This window comes from Rhipicephalus microplus, chromosome X (genome assembly GCF_043290135.1).
Source record: "Rhipicephalus microplus isolate Deutch F79 chromosome X, USDA_Rmic, whole genome shotgun sequence".
Classification (NCBI taxonomy): Eukaryota; Metazoa; Arthropoda; class Arachnida; order Ixodida; family Ixodidae; genus Rhipicephalus; species Rhipicephalus microplus.
This window is the reverse complement of record NC_134710.1, coordinates 414869545-414893615: the sequence shown is the minus strand read 5'-3', so window position 1 is coordinate 414893615 and position 24071 is coordinate 414869545. Positions and strand designations below refer to the sequence as shown.

At 41.8% G+C, this 24071-nt stretch overlaps 1 protein-coding gene across 1 annotated transcript in view; it reads left to right on the top strand.

The window, feature by feature from the left end:
• The first annotated feature begins 435 nt into the window (after positions 1 to 435).
• The window catches only part of LOC142775470 (uncharacterized), a 37969-nt gene continuing 14333 nt past the window's right edge, over positions 436 to 24071 (top strand). Inside the window, exons 1-3 of the mRNA XM_075876869.1 lie at positions 436 to 575; positions 11641 to 11783; positions 13390 to 13626. Of these exons, the coding sequence (XP_075732984.1) occupies positions 11757 to 11783; positions 13390 to 13626 (264 nt within the window). The 5' untranslated portion in view covers positions 436 to 575; positions 11641 to 11756. The remainder of the gene's footprint in view (positions 576 to 11640; positions 11784 to 13389; positions 13627 to 24071) is intronic.

Here is a 24071-nt window from a genome sequence, read left to right as displayed (position 1 = left end):
TACCCCTTCTGCACACAAAATAAAGATAGGTCATGCGCTAAATACCAACACAACAATACCAAGTACACCGTGGTACATATATAACTGCTGGGAACGTCCTGTTGAGAAGTCGGTTGAGAGGCACGTAAACTCTACTGTCGCTCATCAAAATACTCGTACAACACAAGAGCAGCACTACGCTGTCGTGGAAATCCAGTATTGTACGAGAGCGTATACAGTATACGTACAGTGAGCGGTTGCGAAAATCGAAGAGTATCCCAGAAGAGACGTCCATGCAAAGCCGAGTCATGAAGATTGAACAAGTGGCACATACAGCTGGGGTATGTATAGGTAAAATAAGAGAAAAACGACGTGATTCGCGAGACCAAAACGAGCTTGAAGACGGCTGGCGCCCCTGTCTGCCGCGCTAGATACTATCATTCCCGACAGCTTCGACCTCCGCACCTCAAGTCCTGGTGCTGCTCTCGACAGGTTCGGTCGCCAAGCAAGGCATCACCTTCGTCCGGACACGGTCACCCCTTCCCCTTCGTAGCGGAGTCCTGGTGCATCCTCGCAGGGGGAGGTGGTCTGATCGGGTGAGTCTGAATTAGGCATCACGCTGTGATGTCTCTCTCTTCTCGCAACCAGGTAAATGCTGCCTGGTCGGCCTTTCTAGCTCCCAGTGAGTTACCAATTGATCTTTTCTTACAAAGCGGTGTGAGCAGCGTTCCCGTGGACCTGGTTCCCGCTAACGAATAATGCGGCGATGGCGTAGTGGTTAGAGCATCCGCCTCGCATGCAAGAGGTCCGTGGTTCAAATCCCGGTACCGCGCAGTTCCCAACCGGATTAAAAAAAAAATGCGCGTGTTGATGGAACTGCATTAAGAGGCCTGGGGTGCGGCCTCACCGGCAAAAACACCGCCGAGAACGCACTCCCTCACCAGAGAAGGATTGGCCACCCTGGTGCAGTATCTGGCCACTACCTCCCACATGCTTACGTCAAACGGATATTATACTCGGATTAAAAATCCAAAAAGCATTCAGGAAGAGCTCCGGAAGGTGAGTGAACACTACCAGTTGATTACTGGGGTGCGACAGTTTGGTCACGGAGGTTTTCTACGCTAATTTCCGGACCAGGCCTGTGTCACTGATCTTCTCAAAAGCACAACTTTTGTATCTCTACCGGTTATCTGTTTCACACCTCCTCATTTGGCATGACAGAAGTTTAGTTCGTGGGGTGGAATTGAGCCTAACTTCTCTAGAAATTTTAGAAATGTTGTCCGTAGCAGAAGCCGTATCAGTGTTCCGGTGCTCGCCTATCATCGACAAAAGGAAGATCCTGACTGATTCGGTGATAGTTACGTTTGCCGGTACAACTCGACCAACCGAAATCAAGGCGTGGCCACTCGTATAACGAGTTGAATTGATAACCCCTCGTTCACTGCAATGCGCCAAGTGCTGGTTTTACGGTTACAGCATAAAGGGGCGCACATCGGTGGTCCGTTGTCAGATGTGTGCATGGCAACATAACGCTAAAGAGTGTACAGCACATGAAAAGTGTTGTTGTCTGTGCAACGAGGCTCACGCAGCTCACGACATTAACTGTCCTGCAAGGGCTCAGGAAATGCAAATAATAGAAATCGTTCAGCCAAAACGTTGTTCTAGACGCGAAGCCCGAATCATCATTGTAGAGCGTTCTCGGGGATACGCCAGTGCTATGAGTCGTCTCAATAAGGCGATAGATTCTTCTCTCCCACAATAGCATCAACTATTAAAAGGTCAATGGCAAAGGCTATGGAAAATCTTTCCTAACCTTTACCGAATCACTGGAAGAAATAGTGAACGCGCAGATGACACAATTGCTGCAGATCGGCATAGAACCGGGTATGACTTCTTTGCCATCCTCACCACCTAAGGAGCTTAATGCGCGGTCGATATAATCAGCTTCAACAGTAACCACCTGGAAAGAATTAATAACTGTCGATGAAGAGGTGTGCTCCTCCGGTAACACGAACCGTAAGCTAATTATTCCAGGCAAGCAGGACTTGGATTGAAGTACCGATTCAAGTTCCCATGAATTGCAAATGGACTCGGAATCTAGAAACATGAAACGGCGTGCGTCGCCTGTAACTAAGGGTTCTCTAGTGAATCACAAGATCAAGAGCAAAAAATATCAGAAGGAAAGCGCTTTAAAGCAGAACTTTTCGAAAGATAGTATCTTGGAGAAGGCAGTGCATAAAGCTGGTTTTTTTTTGTAAAAATAGGTGGATTGAAAATATAAAAGTGAAACCGCCACACAATTTTTTCTGCAACAACTGATTTATACTAACTTTGTAATCAACATGTTCCTGATGTAATTCTTTTGCAAGAAACTTGGCTTTCACAAGAAAAGAGTTTTTATATAAAAATTACCGCATATTTACGTTAGACCGGCCCTCTAGGGGTGGCGGCTTAGCTGTATTTATAACTTCGAAAATTGCTCATCGAGTTAAAATAACAAGTCAAGTAATGAATTTAGACAATGAAGTTTTAGCGTTAGATATCTCTCTTCCGGGATGCCCCCCCTTTTTGTTGGTTAGTGATTATTTTCCAGCGTGTGTTCAAAATTCTTCTGTGCTTAATTCTGTAAATTCGTCATGTAGGAAACAAATAGTATTGGCGGATGATTTCAATTCTCATTATACATCGTGGGGTTTTAGAACAGATATGAGTGGGTTGGGTCTGTGGCATCTGGTTTCACAGCATAACCTAACATGCATTAACACACGAACACCCACTTTTGTTCGTAGTCGTTCTCGATGCACGATTGACCCTACCTTTTATAGTCCTAACCTTACTATGTCTACATGATCTGCCCTAAACTTGGGTGCAAGTAGTGACCAGTTGCCTATATATTTTGATATTGTATGTCCGGTAACCTCGGTAACCAGCCACTAAATTACTCACGTAAATTTAAGTACATTTGAAAAATCACTATGGGGTGCCTGGTCCCACCAAATAGTTGAAAGTGAAGAGCAAACAGCCGTGAATTTAAGTAACGTGATGAAAAAATTGTTAAATAAATCGAAATTCACCGTAAACGTAAAGGGAACAAACAAAGGTTCTTCTAATGCTTGGTGGAATTCAGCTTGTACACGCGATTACAGACCAAGAAGAACTACGTGGCGTAAACTACTTTACAATCAATGCCCTAGAAATTGGAGTGATTACAAATATGCGGATGCCATTTTTAAGAGAACAGTTGGCGCTGCGAAAGACAGCTATGATAGTCAGCGTTCTGAGTTTCTATGAAAACCTTGCAACAGGAAATCCCTCTTTAAGTTCCTCAGAACCAAAAAAGTTAAACCTTCATCCAACAACATTGAATCAGTGGTTTCTACTGCAAGTGAACTGTCTAGTTTTCTCGAAGATATTGCAAAAGGACTTGAAAGTCGCTTTACGTCTGCCTTCTCAAACCACTCGTGATTTTCCGAGAAAAGGGACGGTTTTGAGGAGATCACTGCTTTGGAGTTAGAATAAGCAGTAAGAAACTTGCCCAAAACTGCGCCAGGACCTGACGGCGTAACTACTTCGACAATAAAAATCATCCGTAAGGTTTTACCCCAGGAACTCCTGACATTGGTTAACCACTCTATCAGAAACTCAAGGATTCCACCTGATTGGAGAATTGCTAAGATAATTCCTGTATTAAAAAAAACAAGGTGCTGGGTTTACGATAGATAACATCAGGCCTCTAGCACTTATATTTAATCTGGTAAAACTGATTGAAAGGCTCTTACGCATTAGGATAGATAATTGGTTGGATGAAAACATGGTCTTGAGCCCATGCCGAATTGGCTTCAGGCGTGGTTGCTAAATTTGGTGTGCCCATGTCGATTTAGAAAGTAGAATACAGCTTGGCCGTTATAAGAAACAATATGCCGCCTTAGTAACCCTATAGTTATCACAAAAGCGCACGATAGCGTGGAACATTCTAAACTATTAAATTCACTTAAAAACGCATGTCTACCACAATACTTTGTAGCATGAGTAGATTTCTTTTTAAATGAGAGGGAATTTTACTTTTCTCAATCTGGTTTGTCGTCGCTAAGGCACAAACAAACTAGAGGTCTCCCACAAGGATCAGTGTTATCGCCGCTGTTATTTAATATTTTACTATGCACTATTCCTGTACAGATAGACGCGCAAGTGTATGTATACGCCGACGATATCGCGTTTTTTTGCTACAGCTGCCAGTATACATTCACTTTATCGAAGTCTGCAGACGTATATGAACGCTCTAGAAACGTGGTTTAAAAATTAATTTATCACTGAATGTAAAAAAAAAGTGCGTTGGTAGTTTTTCCTCTGAGTGTTCCGGTTCATATTGCTTTGCATTACCCCCAAGACGTTATCCAGCAGGTGGAATCTGTTACGTTTTGCAAACATTTACCCAGTAGATACTTAAATTGCATTTTGGATGACCATTTATCTAGATTAGAAATGGCTGAAGTGATCGATACTGATGCTTCAGTTTGTGAAGAAAAGGTAGGGGTGAGACTTGCATCATTATATTTAGATCGGTCTTTTTCAATTCGATTACTGGACTTTATTCGTATTTATCATGCGGAATTACTTCCCATTTTATTAGCTCTACGTAAATTACCCAATCTTTATCAGAAGCCGTCATTCTGACAGACGGCCTATCCGTCTGTTTCTCTATGTATCAAATTTTTCAAATGTTTTAGAAATATTTCATTCCACATGATTCCAAGACATATACGTATTATTCGCTTGGTATGGGTACCTGGACACAAAGGTATTCCTCTAAATGAACAAGTGGATGCCCTCGCATTTTTATCATGTAACGGTTTGGTAATATCTATTTTGCCGACTTTGGCGTTTGTAACTGTGACACGTTTTCAAAATTTGCCGTATCGAACAACTTCGCAAAGTCGGCGTTGTCAGTTTCCGAGTTCCCTCACCTCAATTATTGTTGGAAAAATCGATCATGTTCCTCCAGAATGACCGAGATCGCAGTCACCACAATACGATGCCGAGTCCACCCACTGAATTTTTACCTACACAGGTCTGGTCTGGTACAGTAACCTTTATGCCTCCACTGCAATGAGTGTGCATCTCGTGATCATTTCTCTTTAAGGTTCAGATTATTCACCAATCAGAGGAAAAGACTTCTAGATTAACCACTTCGAAGGTTGAGATTAAATTTATTCCTTCCGGTTCTTCTTTCCTTTGGAGCTACCGTGCTGTGTTTTAGCCAAAGGAGCATTTGCGAAGCCGTTTGCGATTTCCTTCGGGAGACGAGAAGAATAGAATGCTAAGTTCATCGTTAAAAAAGTATCAAAATAATGCATTTTTATTAAAAACTTAACGTTTCGAAATTATGAACACTTCCTTTTCAATAGCAAGACACCGTTCGTTTCATGGCCGATCACCGTGGTGGGTTGCACCAGGATAAAAAAGGAACAAACAAACAAACAAACGAGCTTCGTTGATCCGCCCAGTTTCATATTTCTTCTGTTCAACCGTTTTGTGAAAAATCAAGCAATAAAGCAAGGCATTTGGAAATTGTGGCAACGCCGAATTCAGCTCTTAAAGTCCTAAAACGTAACCATAGTTTTCAGTGTTCAGCGTTGCTTTGGTGGTTCAGGCCGTTGCTGTCTATTGGGCTATTCGGCAGTCTGTTATGATTTGCTGCGAGAATGTCATATTGTGTGAAGGATATTAATCTCGAAGAAGTACAGACTACCTCTGTGGCAAAGCTCGGCATTCATTTGGCATATTATCAAGATAGCACCGTATAAATGTCGATGGAAGTGCAGTGCTGAGCAACTGAAACGCTGCTGTTGGCCCGAGTAGCGGCTGGCGCGTTTTTGAGACATGGGCAGATGATTGATTTTCGTTCGGGAGTCGCATACCATTTTTATACAGAAGCAAGACCTTTCCCATCGTCAAATAATCTAATCAATTATGTTTGTGTCCATAGAGTGCGCAAGTAAATGTCAGGCGCTATGTCACCCGATTATCGAATCGCGAGTCCCAAGTTCTGAGAATGACAGGATATTAACTAAGGGCAAAAATTGTCACGAATGTGCATTTAATGTACGCTAAAAAGCATAGAGAAACGTTGCTTTGCTATGTCATGTTATAGCTGCCGATGACATATAGACCATGGCTCCAGTTTTTGCAGTTATGTTCTTGAACAGGCCTCACTCAAGAAAGCGATATTCTAGGAGGCCAAGTTTAAAGCAATGCGTGTTGCTGTTGGTCCGGTGATGGGCCTCACTTTTCTCGAAGTTACAAAACGCAAATAACGACTACGAAATATCGTCAGTTAGTGCAACAAAAGGGTTAATATTTTACGCCTTGTTGCCGAAATGCTGGCTATTTGGTCATGCAACTGCACCTTGCTGACAAGCGTTTATAAATGTATTGCATGGGATTCCCGAGTACGCAGGCCAAGGTCTCAACACGGCGAGCGTCACAACACTCTTTCCTCTTGACTGTCGCTAAATCACGTGGTTTCAGTGATGTTTCCCTCACGTATCAACGCGCTGGATTCCCTATTTTGGGACGTGCTTGTCCTTCCTTGATACTCAGATGATCTGCAGGGTGTTCTACTAAGCGACTTCCGAGACAGTTTTGTAGCTGATTTCACACTCAATTTCGTTGCTTTCCACCGGACACACACACAAACACACACACACACACACACGCGCGCACGCACACACGCACACCTACACACACACACACACACACACACACACACACACACAGGCTGCTTGAGGTCTTGGGTTCTGATCTAGGCTACTGCTATCACATTTCGATAATAGCAAAATTTCGATAATAGCCGATAAGAGCAGACTGTCTGCTCTGAGTGCCTACTTATTTGTGCATTGGAACCCTACATGGGCTTTTGTTCCCGTATATATAGTACTGATTCTCTGTTTCCCTGCCAGCATTGATGGATGCCCTTGCTGTTCTCTCCAAAGCACTGGGGGACAAAACGCCCAGTTCTATTAAAGAACTCACAAAGGTGCTAATAGAAATGTTCAGCACCATCAAGGCGGCCATGACAGAGGTCAAAACTAGAGTCTGTAGTTTCGAGGAGTCTTTGAAGTTTCATAGTCAGGGCTTTGACGAGTTCAGATCTGAGCTTTAGGCTGTCCGACAAGAGCTGAGCGAAGTTAAAAAGCGTTGTCTGGAAGACGAAAGGGAACGTCATTAACTGGTGAAGGAACTCGTAGACGCAAAGAAAAAAATTGTAGACCTGAAGCAGAACTCCAGGTGGACTAATCTAGAACTTAAAGGAGCACCGTTAACTGAAAAGGAAGACCTCGGTCAAACACTAGATGAGGTGGCCACTCGCCTGAGTGTTCCGCTTTCGGATCATGACGTGGATGTGGTGCATCGTGTCCCCACAAAAGGGGGCGGGCTGCCCAATATAATCGTCGAATTCAACTCTCGGGCTACCCGTGACAGGCTTCTGTTTGCCGCAAAAAAGAAGCTGCTGAATGCGTCCCTGCTGGGTTACCAAGTAGATAGCCCTGTACACGTGAATGCCCATTTGTGTCCCGAAAACAAAATTCTGCTCGAAAAAGCTTTTCAGTTCAAACGGGAAAAGAACTGGAAATTTGCATGGGTCGCTGATGGCGAAACTCTAATGTGGAAGTCCGAGAACTGAAGAGTTGTTCACGTCACATGCGATGACGACCTGATGAAAATAGTATAAATAGCGGTTCACAACTACTGGTACTCCTATAACTAACATCATGCCACTCTCTGTTCTCACACCTTACAACGTACCTAAAAACAACAATATTTCTGTCTTCTACACGAACATCCGCAGTTTAAACAAGAATTCGAACTTGTGTTCCTTTCTACGCATGTCTAACCTCTAGATGTTATAGCGTTGACGGAAACATGGCTAATAAAGGGCGAGAATCGCAACATCGATGGGTACACATTCAAATCTAATCCCCGAGAGTGACGCACCCGTGGCGGCGGTGTGGCCGTCTTTGTAAAATCAGGATACTCCTTGTCGAAACTTGAATCCGTCACAAGCAGCTGCGTAGATATTGAATCACTGTTCATCAACTTGGAGTGTTCCATTATCATAGGAGTTATATACCATCCTCCGAATTCATCTTACGTTTCTTTTCAAGATATGCTTGAAATGGTGCTATTTACACTTGCGGCAAACTACAATATTCCCATTGTGATTACGGGAGACTTCAATAATGATACCTGCAGTCTAGTGTCTTCTGATTACCAGTTTTCGCTTGCTTCTTTCAATCTTCGAAACTTGATTTCTATGCCCACACGTTTAACTGGCACCTCAGCGACGATCATAGACCACGTGTTGACAAACATATCCACCCCTATCAATGCAAGTGTGTATGACGAACCAATCTCTGATCACCTTCCTATTTGTATCTCGATTATAGACCTGTCCAAGACTGCACCTAAAAATCACCCTGTCATTAAAAAGATAGATTATACCCTATTAGGAAACAAACTTCTATCTCTCGTACCACGCAGTCTGTACCATGATGATGTAAATACTGAGGTTGCCAATATAATCAAAACTATGAGGACTGCTATCAGTAACGCTAGTAGTACCGTATCTTCTCGCTCTTATAACGTCCTGATCTGCCCTTGGATGACCCTAGACATTCTTGCTATCTTGAAGAAAAAAACAGTTCTGGTACGATAAATGGAAACAGAATAAACATAATCATTATTACATAGGGTAGTATAAAAATTTACGGAATGAATCTGTGCCAATAATCCGTGTACGCAAGAAGAACTATTACTCCAGTTTTATTCAACGCGCGAATGGGGATACAAAAACAATATGGAAAATTATACAAGGAGTTGTAGGAAATTCTAGTGCTCATCGTATTCTCCCTTTAACAATAGACGAACCAAGTTCTGAAAGATTCAATTTATACTTCACTAGTATTGGTCCGTCCTTGGTATGTAGTCATCCTGACTCTAATTACATGTGTTTAGCCAGGTCCATACCCAATACCTTCTTTATTCATGACATAGAATTAGGAGAGCTGTTATCTAAAGTGAAAAAATTGTGTAATAAAAAAAAACCATGCTGGATGGAATTACAGTCCATCTGATCAAGGATAACATAGACATGTTAGGCCCCATCTTGTGCCACATTTTCAATCATTCCCTAGCAACCTCGTCCTCCCCCGATCCTCTGAAATTCGCAAAAGTATTGCCCTTTAGAGACGGTAATCGCTCTGACACTTCGTGTTACCGCCCGATATCAGTTCTCAGTATAATAAATAACATCTTTGAAAAGCTACTTTTTTCTTGAATCAACAAATATCTGGAAAAATATAAAATTTGATGTCTGCAACAGCATGGTTTCCGTCCGGGATATTCTACTTCCACTGCAATTCAAACATTGACACAAAATGTCAACAAAGCTTTAAATAGCCATAAACTAGTTTCTATTGTATTTCTTGACCTACAGAAGGCATTCGACACTATCGACCACAGCATCCTTAAAAAAAATTAAATAACTATGGCTTTAGAAACGAAATCTTTGAATTCTTTTTCAGCTACTTCACGCATTGTAGTCAAATTGTTACTCTAGATGGCATCACTTCTTCGCAAAAACCAATAAGCGCCGGGGTCCCACAGGGATCTGTCCTGGGCCCTTTGTTCTTTAAAATATATGTAAATGACCTACCACTGGTTATTAATTCTGCGGAGCTACTATTGTACGCGGAAGATGCAGCTTTAATTGTGACGGGGGAAAATATGCAAGAAATTGAAACAAAAACAAATGCTGAACTAGCTAATATATCACATTTATTCAAGGCAAATAAATTACCGTCAACGCGTTGACGTCAACCGACAAGTACATGATAATTCATTCCCGACATAAGCCAATTAATCTAGACAGCATTCAAATAAAGGTAAATAATTATGCACTCGAACGCGTCAATTCATTTAAATACCTAGGTGTAGTTATCGACAACCATTTCCACTGGCAACCCAATATAAAATCAGTGGGATCGAGCTTATCTTCGGGCTGTCATGCAATGTTGCAAGCGAGAAATCATTTCGGCATTGCAATATTACGGATCTTGTACTTTTCTCTCATCCACTGTCATCTGTCCTACTGCATTGATTCATGGGGTTGGACCTACACTACATACCTGGAGCCTTTACGAAAACTACAGAAGCGCTCACTAAGAATAATAACGCACTCAAGCCACGATCATCCCAGCGCACTTCTGTTTAGTAAACTACAAATTTTACCAATGGACAGTTTGCGTCAACGGAGAACTGTCGTAGCCGTTCATATTATCATGAGGTATAACCGTCCTGTTCATTCGTCCATTCTTTGCTCCTCATCCCGCCCTACGAGGAATACTGCTGCCGGTAACATTAACCTTCCTCCCATGAACAACGTATATGAAGAACGGCGTCTGCAGTTCGTCGGTACCAAAATCTGGAATAGACTGCCCCAGAATATAAAATCGGCTGTTAACTTTGTTTAAAAATAAAAAAACACTTCCTTGCAATCCTTATTGTGTCTCTGTAACCCCCTAATAGTAACAAAATCGCTCAATCCTTGTATATAAGTACCACTACGTCCAGTGAAAGTTTACTGCGTAGTTGTTATTACTCATTGCCTTTCTTTTGTTTGTGTATAAAAATTACATGTTTCTGTTATCTTACCCAAGTTCGCGTATCTGAATATATATGTCTGTACAATGTCTAACCTTCTTTACTATATCCGTAATGTTTATCATCTTCTATCCAGGTTCAATGCCTTGTTCTATTGTTTTGCTACATGTGCTATTGTTGTCTCGTGCTATCGTTCGAATACTGTGCCATATTGTATCGCATCATTGGACCCTATTGTAGCCTTTGGCTATGGGTCCAAACAGTTTTTTGATCTATCAATTTGGGATTGATAATAAAGTGAAATGAAATAAAATGAAATGAAATAAGAACCCTCCTATAGTGCATAAATTGCATTGTACGCTATATCGTGGTGTATGCAGGTGATTGAAATAAAACCAGTGTCCTCGTACAAGGACGTACGTATGTCAACATTGTCAGTTTGGCGCGTAAAACTGCACAATTTATTCATGCAACTTTCAAGAAGAAAGCATCACAAAATGTGAAACGTAACCGTCGACATCTGGACAAATGTCGCTACAATATACATCCTGCAATGGCACTACGAAGTTGCATTTGGCATAAATTTTGATGTACTCGTGACGCCACTATAACGTCACTTGTTCCCGTCTTCAGGTGACATTGTCACTCTGTCACATGATCGCTGTGACACTGAAAAACCACGTTGGGCGTGGGCAGCTGTCGGGTAACATGGGAAGCAGAGATCAATGCAGTTCACTCAGAAGAAAGGGCCCCTCGCATTTGTTAATATAGGGATGATGGTGGGCTATATAGATATATATATTTCCACAAGCTTGTCTTGCGGTGCAAGGTAAGATGTGGACCAGAAAAACACCTTGATTTGGTTTTTTTTTTTCGGTATGCGTCTTACTTTGCAGTATATACATCACAAGCATGAAAATTTCGTCCTCGAGGAGCGTTAGGCAATGCACATTGCGTCAAGTGGATTTTTATTTTTGAACGTCAAATAATGCTTTGCAGAACATACGAAAGGGAGACCGCTGCCCATGAGTCCGTGACTGGCCGGAAGCTCCTGAAACTATCCTCCGAAGACGCCACTGGGAGTTTTGCTGGAGCCGCTGAAGGTGGAGCTGGAAATGGCACTCAGTAGGCAACGAGAACATGTGCGCATCTTTTCCTTGCCATTTTCGCGAGAAAGACAGGAAGCCGTTGAGCAAGACAACCTCATCTATGATGCAATATATGCAAAAAGGCTGTTTGTTTTGAGAAATTCATCATATTACAAACTCAAGTTTACTGAAATTCACATAAAGCGTTTATTTAATATGGTGTCCACCTTTACCATTTTCGCTGATGACAAAAAAGTCAAGGCCCTGCCATCCGCGACTGTCTCCTTTTGATAGTGGAGAAATTTAGGAAGCCGTGCTCGGTGTGGTGTGAACGCTGAATAAACAACACCTGGTGGTCGAAATTTCCTGAACTCTCCACCTAGGCATGCCTTATTTCATTCTGCGCTTTTAGCATGTGAAAACAAGAATATTATTTTTTAACGCTCAGGCATTAAAACCATTTTGATGAAACCAATTTAACTAACTCCATATGCAATTCACACATAACGCTGCATACTTTTCTTGAAGTGAAATCAACGCCTTGTAAGAAAATTGGTATATGCGAAACGTTTTATATTATTTTTGAAGGTGTCCAAGAAAAAGTTGGCAGAACTAGTTTTTTTTTGCTATTATTTGTCCGCCTCATGTAACCACCATCTGAGTATGAGAGACGCAGTAGCGGAGGGTTTTGCACCCGAGTTTTCTTCGTTATTCTGATATCGAAGTCTACATAAAACATAAATCTTTGTGCATTTCTGTTTTTTCCTTATAGTGCACCGGACACCATCAATTTGAGCGCTCACGGATTGATCTAGAAATTTTAGCGCTATTTTATGCATGATACATTGTTTCCAGCGTATATCATTGCCATTATCACCATCGTTATCATCAGCATCATGAGCTTGACTGCGCCCCTAGTAGGACAAAGGCATCTCCCATGTTTCACCAGTCAACTCAGTCATGTGCTTGCTGCTGCAATTTCATATCCGCAAACTTCCTAATCTCATCTGCCCACCAAACTGGGAGTATCTGTCTACCCTTCACACGCTTGCCTTCTCCTCGAATCCAGTGTCGGAATTTGAATGACCAGCAGTTAAGATGCCTTCGTGCGACATGCCCTGCCCATGATAATTTATTCTTCTTAAGTTCAACAATTATGTCCTTGACACCTGTTTGCTCCACCATACTCTCTTCTTGTTCTTTTGAGTGACACCTATCATTTCCTTTAAAATGCTCGCAGTGTCTATAGTTACTGTAAACCATAGAGAAACGTACAAGCCAGTCTAGTCCACCATCGAAAACACAAAAAGGAACCATTGCTTTCAGCGGCATCACCAACGACACTGGTGTTGCGACAAATAAGCACCATGCAAAGACGTCATCAGAACGTCACTCGACACAAAAGTTGCGGTGTTTTGGCCGGGTAACTACGATCAAAACACAAGAGTATACAGGTGGCCCCACAAAGCGACGTGAGGTGCAAACAGTTTGCAATGCCAACGTGGCAAATGCAAACTACGTCGGGAGCAGAGAGCGTATAATAGATTATGTAATTCATTGCAAAGAAAAATGCTGCGGATTTCATATTCGAGTCATGCTATAAAAATCTATAGGAGAACATGGAATTTTTTCTTAAGGAACGTTGACAATTGTTTCGCAGAACCCGGGCCGCCAGGAAGAAGTTTCCAAAGGCGACGTGAGGACGAGTTACGTCCATAATGACATGGGAGGCCGTCCACCAAGGCCCTGTAGTCTGCCTCTTCTTGAATGTCTCACGCGCACACACGTTATGCTCAAAAAAAGAACAGAGATTTTAACAGGACTGCTCGAAAACTCGTCCACCATGCACCAGGAGAACGTGCGCCTGACAATGAGCATATTGCGCGGCGTCACCACGGTGCGTATCTTTCAACAACCACTATCATGACAAAGTTAAGAAGCTACTGAGCGAGACTGCAGAACTTCAAGAGCAACTGCCTGCAACGCTGTTTGTTCTGAACAGCCCATCCTATTAGGAACCTTGGTTGCCCGAAACTTAAAAACGCGAGGTTGGAAGCGCTGTCAAACGTTTTCGTTGCTGACACGAAAATCAAGAGTTAAATCACGGCCACGTTAGTTGGATCCCGACCGAGGCGAAATAATATACGCCGATGTAAAAGGTCACTGATTGTCAAGAATACCGGATAGTGGGCATTACCCGGGCACTCTGCTATGTAATGGCTTATTTCAAACCGTGCTATAGGCACTCACACCCTGGATATTATTATTATTATTATTATTATTATTATTATTATTATTATTATTATTATTATTATTATTATTATTATTATTATTATTATTATTATTAATATTATCCGCTTTGTGTTGCGGGGTAATTTTGAGTAACTGCGTGTTCACGGCACTGATAGCATTCAGTTTTCTTTGAAAAGTTCAACGTATGACTCATATGAAAACCCCTACGAGTGACAAGGTTTCTCTCCTTCAACCTTGAACGTTTACAAGGGTATATTGGCAGCGATGATTACTTTTTTTTCGTTTACCCTACCCCACATGCAGTTTTCTAAATTTAGATACGAAGAAATCCGCCTATTTGTGGGAATAGTTTTCCACGTTTTGCCTCTTTAGTGAGAGAGTGGCGCAAGGCTATAAAGGCGAATATTAAGGGTCGGCAGATATATGGTTGTTCAGGGAATGAACGAACTTGAATGAAAGATATACCAAAGCTACGTGGTCGGTTGGCTCGTGTTCGCATCCTCCGAATTTCTATTTTTTTTTGCAAGCTTAAGCTCGGTGTCTACTTACGCAGAAATGGAGTTGAAGAAGGCTACGTTTGACACTATATACCATTCCAGCACGGTTTCCGCCTAATGCATTCAACTGAACCTCCATATCACTGAAAACACTCGCATTGTAACCACTACCATAAACACACACACAATGTCATGTTGAAAGTTCATCTCAGAATTCTTAGTTAAAAGAGTATTTCAGCTGCATTTCTCCTGAAATACACATTGCTTGAGCTAAAATCGATAACTAAAACGATGCATTTGAAGTTTGGATGAAAGCACTGTTTTGTGGAAACGAGATTTCACTTAGATTAACGATTCAAATTCAACCGCTATAGCTGTTCAGCCACTACCTTGTTCCTCCTTTTTTTCGCGCTCATTAAAGATATTTTCGCGATATTCTCAGAAAGGTGTGCAATTTGTTTCACAGGGTTCTGTTTTGTGGGAGGAAGTCACTTCACCGCACACTCTACATGAGTTACACCACGCTTCGCACAAGTTACCTCGCCTTACTCCAGTGTTGCCCTCAGATTTGGGTGCACGTTAAAGAGCCTCAGGTGGTCAAAATTTCCGGAGCCCTACACTACGGCGTCTCTCATATTCATTAGGTGGTTTTGGGACGTTAAACCCCACAAATCAATCAATCAATCACCATTGTTGCCAAAATCCACCAAGAAAACAATGTAATAAATATGCCAAAACAAGACCAAATAAGCAGCGTAACCACTGTGAATAAGCTTAAAAGAAGCAGAAGCTTCATCTTTGCTCCAAACTTTGTAAGCTAAAGGAAAAATCTCGTACCTTGAACTTCTATAAAACATTTTCCGTCTTTTTCCTCATCTTTTCGTGAACTACTAAAATTTAGACTGTGGAACAACATGGAAGAAGCCTTTCTCTAAAACCATAAACAGTATGACCATAAAATTAAGCACACGTCTTCAGCATCATAGTGGTACGAGTTACAAAAAGGTGCTCCCATACTTGCCTCCCACAAAAAATATTGACCTTCTTGCCGCATACCGCAAAGGAAAGTTCCAGGTTTGAATTTCTTAATCATAATTTATTCAGCTTTTGAAAGTTCTAAGTTTGCCCTTTTTAGGAAGAAGTTAGACGAAATCTGAGAAAATCTCAGCGCAGTTGGTCAGATATTGTACAAAAAATCTATCATGTTTGCAAACCAAAAAAAAAGCTGATCGCCAGAACACGATTTTACCTCAGCAAACACGCGCAGAATGCGCGAAATATTTTTTACTCTAAAGAAAGCGTGTTCCCGGAAACATTTGCAATCAAAGAATCCGAAAATGGTACGAAGTGAATATAGTCCGTCGATGTACTTAAATCTTCTATAAAGATGGATACACGCAGAAGCAATGACTAAAAGATTGCCGACGCATCCTTTAGAAAGCATTGTCATAGGCGCCATTTTCAAAGGGCTTGGAGCACTCCTACACGCGTTAGCAAATGCACGGCTTGACTCCCTAGAATGTGTGTTATTCTTTAGTAATAAAATAAATAATTGCATTTTTCGTCCACCAACCAACAGTAGTCAGTAATGCATTTTTCCATTCTTGAAATTAACATGAGTACAATAAAAATATCAGTAACACAAAGGGGACTTTAAAACACCTATAACTATATACTACAACAAAAATGTGCAAAAATGTCACCGAAAACGCATAGTTACCTCATAACATTGCCCCACTCGTAGTCTCTAATCACTTGACTGCTTATTTGTCAGGGCACAATTACCTATATTTGTTGATTTTCCCAACGTATATGAGCTTTAACACCCAGCAACTTGAAGTGAACAACAAACATGCTAGTTGTGAATGATGGACGCGCCAATAATGAGCGTGATGATTCTTGAGATAACTATATTTGGGGGGAAAATGCAAAGAAACCCAAAAAGCATGACAAGCGATAGGAAAATTCATCGCGTAGCTCAGCAAAAAAAGAAACCGGAATTCACCTATTACAAGTGGAACAAGTGATTCTGCCTTACATTTTTCATATTCCACTCACCTTAAGGTCTGACCACAAGTATTCGTTGCAGCGCATCAGTGCGTTCATTTTTGACGCGTCACCGCACCTTTTCAGAAAGGGCGCATTGGTTAGTGAAGTTGCGCGCCCTTTCTTTCCATAAGGGCATGAGTGGCGCTGTGTCAAAAACCAACGCGCCGACGCTCTGCAATAGGTACGTGCAATGGGTGCTTAGGGTGAGTCTTTTACACTCTTCAGAGCCCTCTTTCTATGGCATCTTTCAAAAACAAATTGTGGTTTCGAGATATAAAACATCAGAAATTGAAACATTATTAAACGCTACCGTGCACTCTACACCATTGCCATAGACGCACACTTCTTTATACCGGTACAGCTATATTTTGCAGGTCAAAATGTAGCCTGTGCGTATGTCACCGTTGTTATAAGTATACGTCCCAACTTGTAAGCCCTGTACTATATGGGTATACAGTATTCAGATATTTCGCAGGTTACCTTGAAAAATAGGCTTTTCACCTGGTGCACCCACAAGTGGCATATATTTACCAATCAGCAATGTATTTACTTCACTGCTTCACATTAACGTTTCTAAGTGGTAAATTTCTGTTAAAACTATGAACAATCTTTATGGAGGACAACCTGATGAGATTCAAAGCGGCAGTGGTGCGCACATCGTTGACCGGGTTGAAACGGGTGTCGACGCGGATAGTGGAAGAACAGCTTGCAGCGAAACTCGGTGTAGCGTTTACTCGAGTGAACATTCGTTTGAAACGCAAAGACACGGGAGGCGGGATGCATTGACGACGCTTGTGCTCAGCTTCCTTGGCTAGCGTCTTGACGGTGTTACCTGTGCGCCGTCTGTGATTCTTGAACGAGATCGGTGTTCTTGACTCGCACCTCGTCGGTGTTGCTGGTTTTCCACTGGTGACGCTTGCGTTCGGCTTCCTTGGCGGTGGTGGCCTCGACGGTGGTGTCGTCGCTGCGAACGCAATCGGCATCGCTAACCATCGCAACGCCGGTGAGAGAATCAAGAATCAAATTTTATAGTTACTATGAAGTAAAGTCATTACAGACAGTATACAGAAGGAGGTTCCGTAGTCGGAGATTGAATTGGGACCTCCTGTGCATGATGAACATAAAAACAAATAAAACATAGCTTCGACAGGAAGGGAAAAATTCCAATAATCATAATGATATGGGTGATAAAGCACATTTCATAATATAAAGAAACCATGTAAACACGAGATGTAAAAATAAAAAAGAAAAAATATATAAATATATACACACATATATACACACATACATATATACACACATATATATACACATATATATATACACACATATATATACACACATACATACATACATGTGTGAGAGCATGCTTTAGGGGCTATGAGAATGAAGTGCTACGTGTTGTATTGGTTGACAAAGAGCTTTTTTATATTTTACAAACGAGTGTGGATTCATTACTTTTAAGATGGATGGAAGTGAATTCCATATGGAAAGTGAGCTAAAATGAGCGGTTTGTTTGCCATAGTTAGTCCGGGCTTTCGGTAAGATGAAGTTTTTGTGGTAAGCAAGTCTAGTGTTGTTGGTATTGAGAAGTGAGGAAGATGGGATAATGGAAATGGGAAATAGCTCATTGATATGCTTGGATAAACATATGACTAGATTATACTTAACCATATCGCGCACTGTAAGGATGTTGTAGCTGTAGAATAGTTGTTTTGAATTGGTGTAATGTGAACTAGAAGTGACTATTTTAATTGCTTTGTTTTGAACAGTCTGTAACGGTGCGAGGTGAGTGTTGTAGGTAGTGCCCCAGGTAGTTATACAGTAGTTGATGTGAGAATGAATAATGCCTAGTATAGTGACAAGACAATGGAACGTTAAAAAAAAAGGGCGAGACCGAATGAGGATGCGTATACCATAAGACAGCTTTTTCTTGACATCTAAAATATGAGAGTGGAATTTTAAGTTTCTATCTAGTTTGACGCCCCAAGTAAACACAATCATTACTAGCGTGGATCGAATGATTTGGGATACTAATTGTGGAATCCGTTACAAGCGATCGCTGATGTGATGAAAAGAGAATGAATTGGGTTTTTTGAGGATTGAACTGTAATTTGTTTAGCTTACACCAGTGTAGTATATCGCGAAGATCTGTGCTCAGCTTATTTATTAAACAGTCTATGCTATTATCGGAACTAAAACTCGTCGTATCATCAGCGTAGAGCAAATATTTAGTGTATGATAAAATTAGGTAGATCGTTGATATAGATTAAAAACAAAAGTGGGCCCAGAATGGACCCTTGTGGTACTCCTATGTTCGTTGTTGTTTGTTTGGAGTGGGTACCGGAAATACTGACCGTTTGGTTTCGATTAAGGAGATAACTGCGAATAAATAACAGAGCAGGACCACATATTCCCATTGCTTCCAGTTTTATGAAGAGTATCTGATGGTTAATAGTATCAAAGGCTTTTGTTAGGTCAACAAAAACAGATCCAGCTAAACTGCCATCGTCAATCGCCTGCTTTAGAAATTCAGTAAGATATAATAAAGCGAGATCAGTAGAATATCCTGTTCGAAAACCAAACTGAAAATCAGTAAGAATGCTAAACTTTCGAAGGTAATTAGTTAGGTGCTTTTCAAATAATTTCTCAATAATTTGCTGAGGAACGGGAGCACGCATATAGCCCGGTAGTTCGTTACCAATGATCGGTCTCCTTTTTTAAATACTGGGGTAACTCTAGCACGCTTAAGTTCGCAAGGAAAAGTCCCTTTTTTAAATATTAGATTAATGACATCTGCAAGAATGTCAGATATAGATAGAGCAATCAGCTTTATGTGTGATGAACTGATGTCGTCTAGACCAGCGCTAGTGGTTTTTAGATTCCGAATTACCGCGGTTACTTCATCGGCAGAAGTGGGGAACAAATAGAAGGACTGGGGAAAGCGAGTGATTTCGTAATCTAAAACTTGGTCCGATGGCAGATTGTTCGAAAAAAAGAAGTCACTGAATGTATCAGCAATGTCACGTGGATTTGAGTGCACAATGCCGTTATGAATTATTGAAGTAATGCTTCCTCGGCCGCCGTTTCTATTTAGAAAGGAATTTACTAATTTCCATTTTTTATCGGAGTTACTTCCACATTCCAATATTTTCTGTTCGAGGTATTTTCTTTTTGCTCTTTTTAAGTGCGCACAGAGATTGTTACAGTATTTCTTGTACCTTGCTCTTAGCTTAACATTGAAAGGCTGTTTCTTGGTTTTTTTGTAAAGATTCTCGCGTCTGCGCAGTGCTTTAATTAATTTATCAGTTAGCCATGGGTTTTGAGGTGACGCAATGATCTTCTTGCATTTCTTCTTATGCGAATGGGAATGTAAGTAATGTAAAAGTAAAGAAAAAAAGCGCGAGAATGCTTCTTGAGGGTCGTTGGTTTCCCTTACAGCAAGCCAGTCTGAATTCGTAATGTTCTCGATAAGTGCTTCCTTATCCAAAACAAGTTTATGAAAGCATGCGGAACGACAAATAGGAGTTGAAATAGTTTTAAGAATAATGGGATAATGGTCGGTGATATCACTGGTAAGAATGCCTGCTTCAGGAGCGACCAGAAGGTTTGATAGCGCATGATCAATCAGTGAGCATCCGCCTTCACGAGAAAGACGTGTAGCTTGAGTAATTAGGCATTCAAAACCATAACTGTGATAGCAGCTAGAATATGTCATGAAGTTAGCGGACGCGGTATCAAGCAGGTTGATATTCATGTCACCAACGATAACTCCATTTTTATTTTCTGATGATATTGATTCAAGCACATTGTCTAAAGCGTTGCAAAAATCGGTAATGGAGGTAGAGGGCGAACGATAAATACAACCCAAAATAAAATTTTTGTTGTCGATGTTAAGCAACAAATGATCAAATTCTACCCATACAGCTTCACAGTTAGGTAAATTTAGTGCAAAGTCATGCCGTCGTTTGAATGCCAGGTTTGATAATACATAGATGGCTGCTCCACCATGATTGCTTGATGGTCTGTGTGCGTATTCAGATGAGTAGTTGGGGAAGCCAAAAAGATTTTTATCAGCGTCTGAAAGCCAAGTTCCGGTGATACAAATGATAGGAAAGAGCTTTGTGATTGTAGAGAGAAGATTTTGAATGTCGTCGTGATGTTTCCGCATACTACGAGCATTGAAATGAATAAGCGAACATGAGCTGTTAAAAAGAAAATGATCCAACTCCGAAGGGTTTAGGTAAACTGACATGGTGAATCAGATACAGCGATGGTGAAAAAAACAACAGCGTATGCGTAAAAAAAAAACAGGGATATCTAGATTTAAAAAGAGAGATCAGATTCCTTAGCAATGCGGTAAACCTGACTGAAAGCAGAGAAAGGTACACACACTCTAGCGGGATACATGCCGTGACGGCGTCCCACCTGTCGGCGCAATCGCACGACAAACAGCGCCGCACTGTCCACATTGTCGCCTCCGCGAAATTCTCGTGGAGTGGGCAGCGCGCGCGCTTTTTCTAGCAGACGGGTGGAGAGTGGTGATGCGGGTGAGATGATACCCACTTGAGGAGTTGGCTCGAGCGCTGTAAGTGGTGGAAAGGATGGTGGATACAGGCCAGAGATGGAACAGGCGACAGGAAAGAGGCGTCACCACGCACTACTTCGAGGGCGTGAGCAACTTGGCACGCTCCAACACATGCGGCGAAAGGAGTGGTGCGGACCGAGAAACAGCGTTACACAGGCTAGTCGAAGAGCTGCTTCGCATTAAAAATTACCCTTGAACTGATCGGCAGCACTACAAAATATTCCAAATGGAAAAGATTGGCATGTGCTTGCCTTTCTCGTAATGGTAGGCCGTTGTCGTGATTGCTACACAGCTTCCAACTAACCGAGTAACATTGCTATCAAGGTCCATACTGAAGTCTTTTACTATGCACTCGCTAAATACTGGTACGGCGTAGGTTCCTTTCAGTAATACTCAAATCTGCAGCATCAAGCAGTGCAAGTGAAGGTGTCTCTAAATCGCAAGTGCAAAAAACAAGCTTGTTGAAATACTTCGCGTTGTTGCCCAGGTGTTGGAGCATGAGCGTAAGTTTTCCTGGTCATGCTGCGAATCTCTCCAAAGAAGTATGAATCCATGGTCGTCAATCGCTAGGTCATTTCGTGTAGCACATCACTCTTCCATCGTATGGGGCCCGAAATTCACTTACGTAGGAATTCGGCCTGGTTTCACAACACTCGCTTCCCTTTAGTGTGACGTGCCTGTCCGTGCTCACTATATCTGGTGGTTTCTAGATATTCTACTGAATGAAATTCAAAAAAATTTAGAATGCTATCACTGCTCTGAAGAAACAATATAGGTGTTCTCTGCTGGAATGGATTACACGCACAAGTTCAAAGTCATTTTTTTTTATTCTCCCCAGCTGCCTTTCGGTATGAGCGTTTTGACTGTGCACGTGTTTGTTACTGCTCACATGCCTGCATATTTTGCCGAACCGAATAATACTGATTCCAGCAACAGGTTTTAGACACGTTTTCATACACCGTTTAAGCATAGCCACTGAAGGCACGGTGAACACATTTATGTCGTGCGGAATTAAAGAACACGCGTGTAGTTATATAATAATGCGGCTGATATACGTACAAAATTGAGATAGAGTCAGAGATATCATATTGCGAGTTAGCTGTGCAACGTCCCACAATTTCCGATTTTCAGGGCGGAAAGCTTACCTGACTCCTCAAACACACGTGACCTTTGGCTTTAGTGGCATCGGCATCCACACAGCTGTATCAAAAACAGCCGACATGCGGTAATGGCGTCATAACGTCACACGAAAACATTGTGACGGAGTAATCAGGACACTACGACTATACATGACGAGGTCGTCACCCGACAAGGCGTCACTTGGTCAATTTTTTGATGATCCAGGTGCCATAGGAAAACCAGATGAGGAGCAAAGAGCTTCACACGCCAATGTGCCAGTTGCAAACTTGTTCGTGGGCACAGAATTTCGGGGAGCGCTGAAGAGATGGTATCGGTCACTGCAAAGACAACCATAATAGATTTCATTTTTGGGTCAACCTATGAAAATGCATAAGAGGCCATGTTAATTTGTCTTAATAAACGTCGACTGTTACTCTGCAGCAGGCCACGAAATCAAGCGAATCTACTGGAGCCACGTCGTCCTGCCCCCGCGGCGCCGACTATTCTTGGCTTCGTGATCCAGAGAACATCGCGGAACTGCACGCATTGTTGCAAAATTTATCGAAACAGAGGAAAAAGTTGCAAACGTTGATGAAGAAGACCCGTGATGCGGTTACCGATAATCTCCTGAACTCGCTTTGGATTCGAAACGAGATCGAAAAGGTGCGAATCCTTCACCGGCTGCTGTATGCTCAAAGATAGAAAGCTGCTAAGCGAGACTGCTGAAATTTAAGTGCGATTTCTCCAACGCTGTTTGTTTCAAGCAGTCGGTCGCGTTAGGAACCTCGATTGGTAGAAGTTTCGAAATGCGCTGACTAACATTCCCGCTTCGGACCGGGAAGTCGCGGGTTTAATCAGAACCATAGCGGTTGCATTCCAATGGAGACGAAATGGTTGAGGCCTATAGTGTGTTGTGCGATGTCAGTGCATGTTCAAGAACATCGCATAGTCGAAATAACCGGAACCCTCTACTACGTTATGTCTAATTTAATATTATGTTTTTGGCATGTAAAACTCTGAATATACTAAATATTATTATTATTATTCATTTCTAGCTCGATAACAATTATCAGTAAATATCTCTGAGTGTCTACGAGTTCACTGCATTCATACCGCTGACTTGGTTTTCAAAAGTGTGATGCGCTGTTTGTATAAAAAGGGTGGTGGGCGACAAGGTTAATTTCTTTCCTTCAAGTTTGAGGGCTTACATTGAAATATAGGCAGCCATGTTTTTTTTTTGCACTTCACCACATATAACAAGAAGTTTTGTTGACGATTTTGTATAAACTGGCTCGATGACTAAAATTCTCGCAACCGAGTCTATTCAATATGGCAGCATGCACCAAAAAAAAACAGTCGGGCAGTTGAAGTCTAGCGCTTTCTTTGGATCTTGTTTTTGAATTTCTGTTTTCCTTGCTGCTTGTAGTTCTTATTTCGCATTCCTAAAACATCTGCAGGTACTTTTCTCTGTAAATTATGGCACCAGAGCGAGCTCGACAGCAAGGCTATTCATTAATTGGCTCCACATGTGCTGACGTGCTTTGTTGTCATATCAGCGCATTGTCTCTCCCCTTTGTCCATAGTGTTTCTTGTATCTTCATACGACCAACGCCATATAACACAGCTTCAACCCCTTGTGCATTTTGGTTTCTTTCTTAGGCGTCGTAAGCACAGCATTCCAACGACCCACCACGTCAAAAGAAACTTGAAGAATACGCGATGGAGCTGTCTACGGGCAGACGACGGTAGTTGCAAGGCCGACAGCGGCATGTTTTTTTTTACATCATAATCCTTTTCTCCATGACCATACAAACACCCAGTCGTTCTACCTGTGCG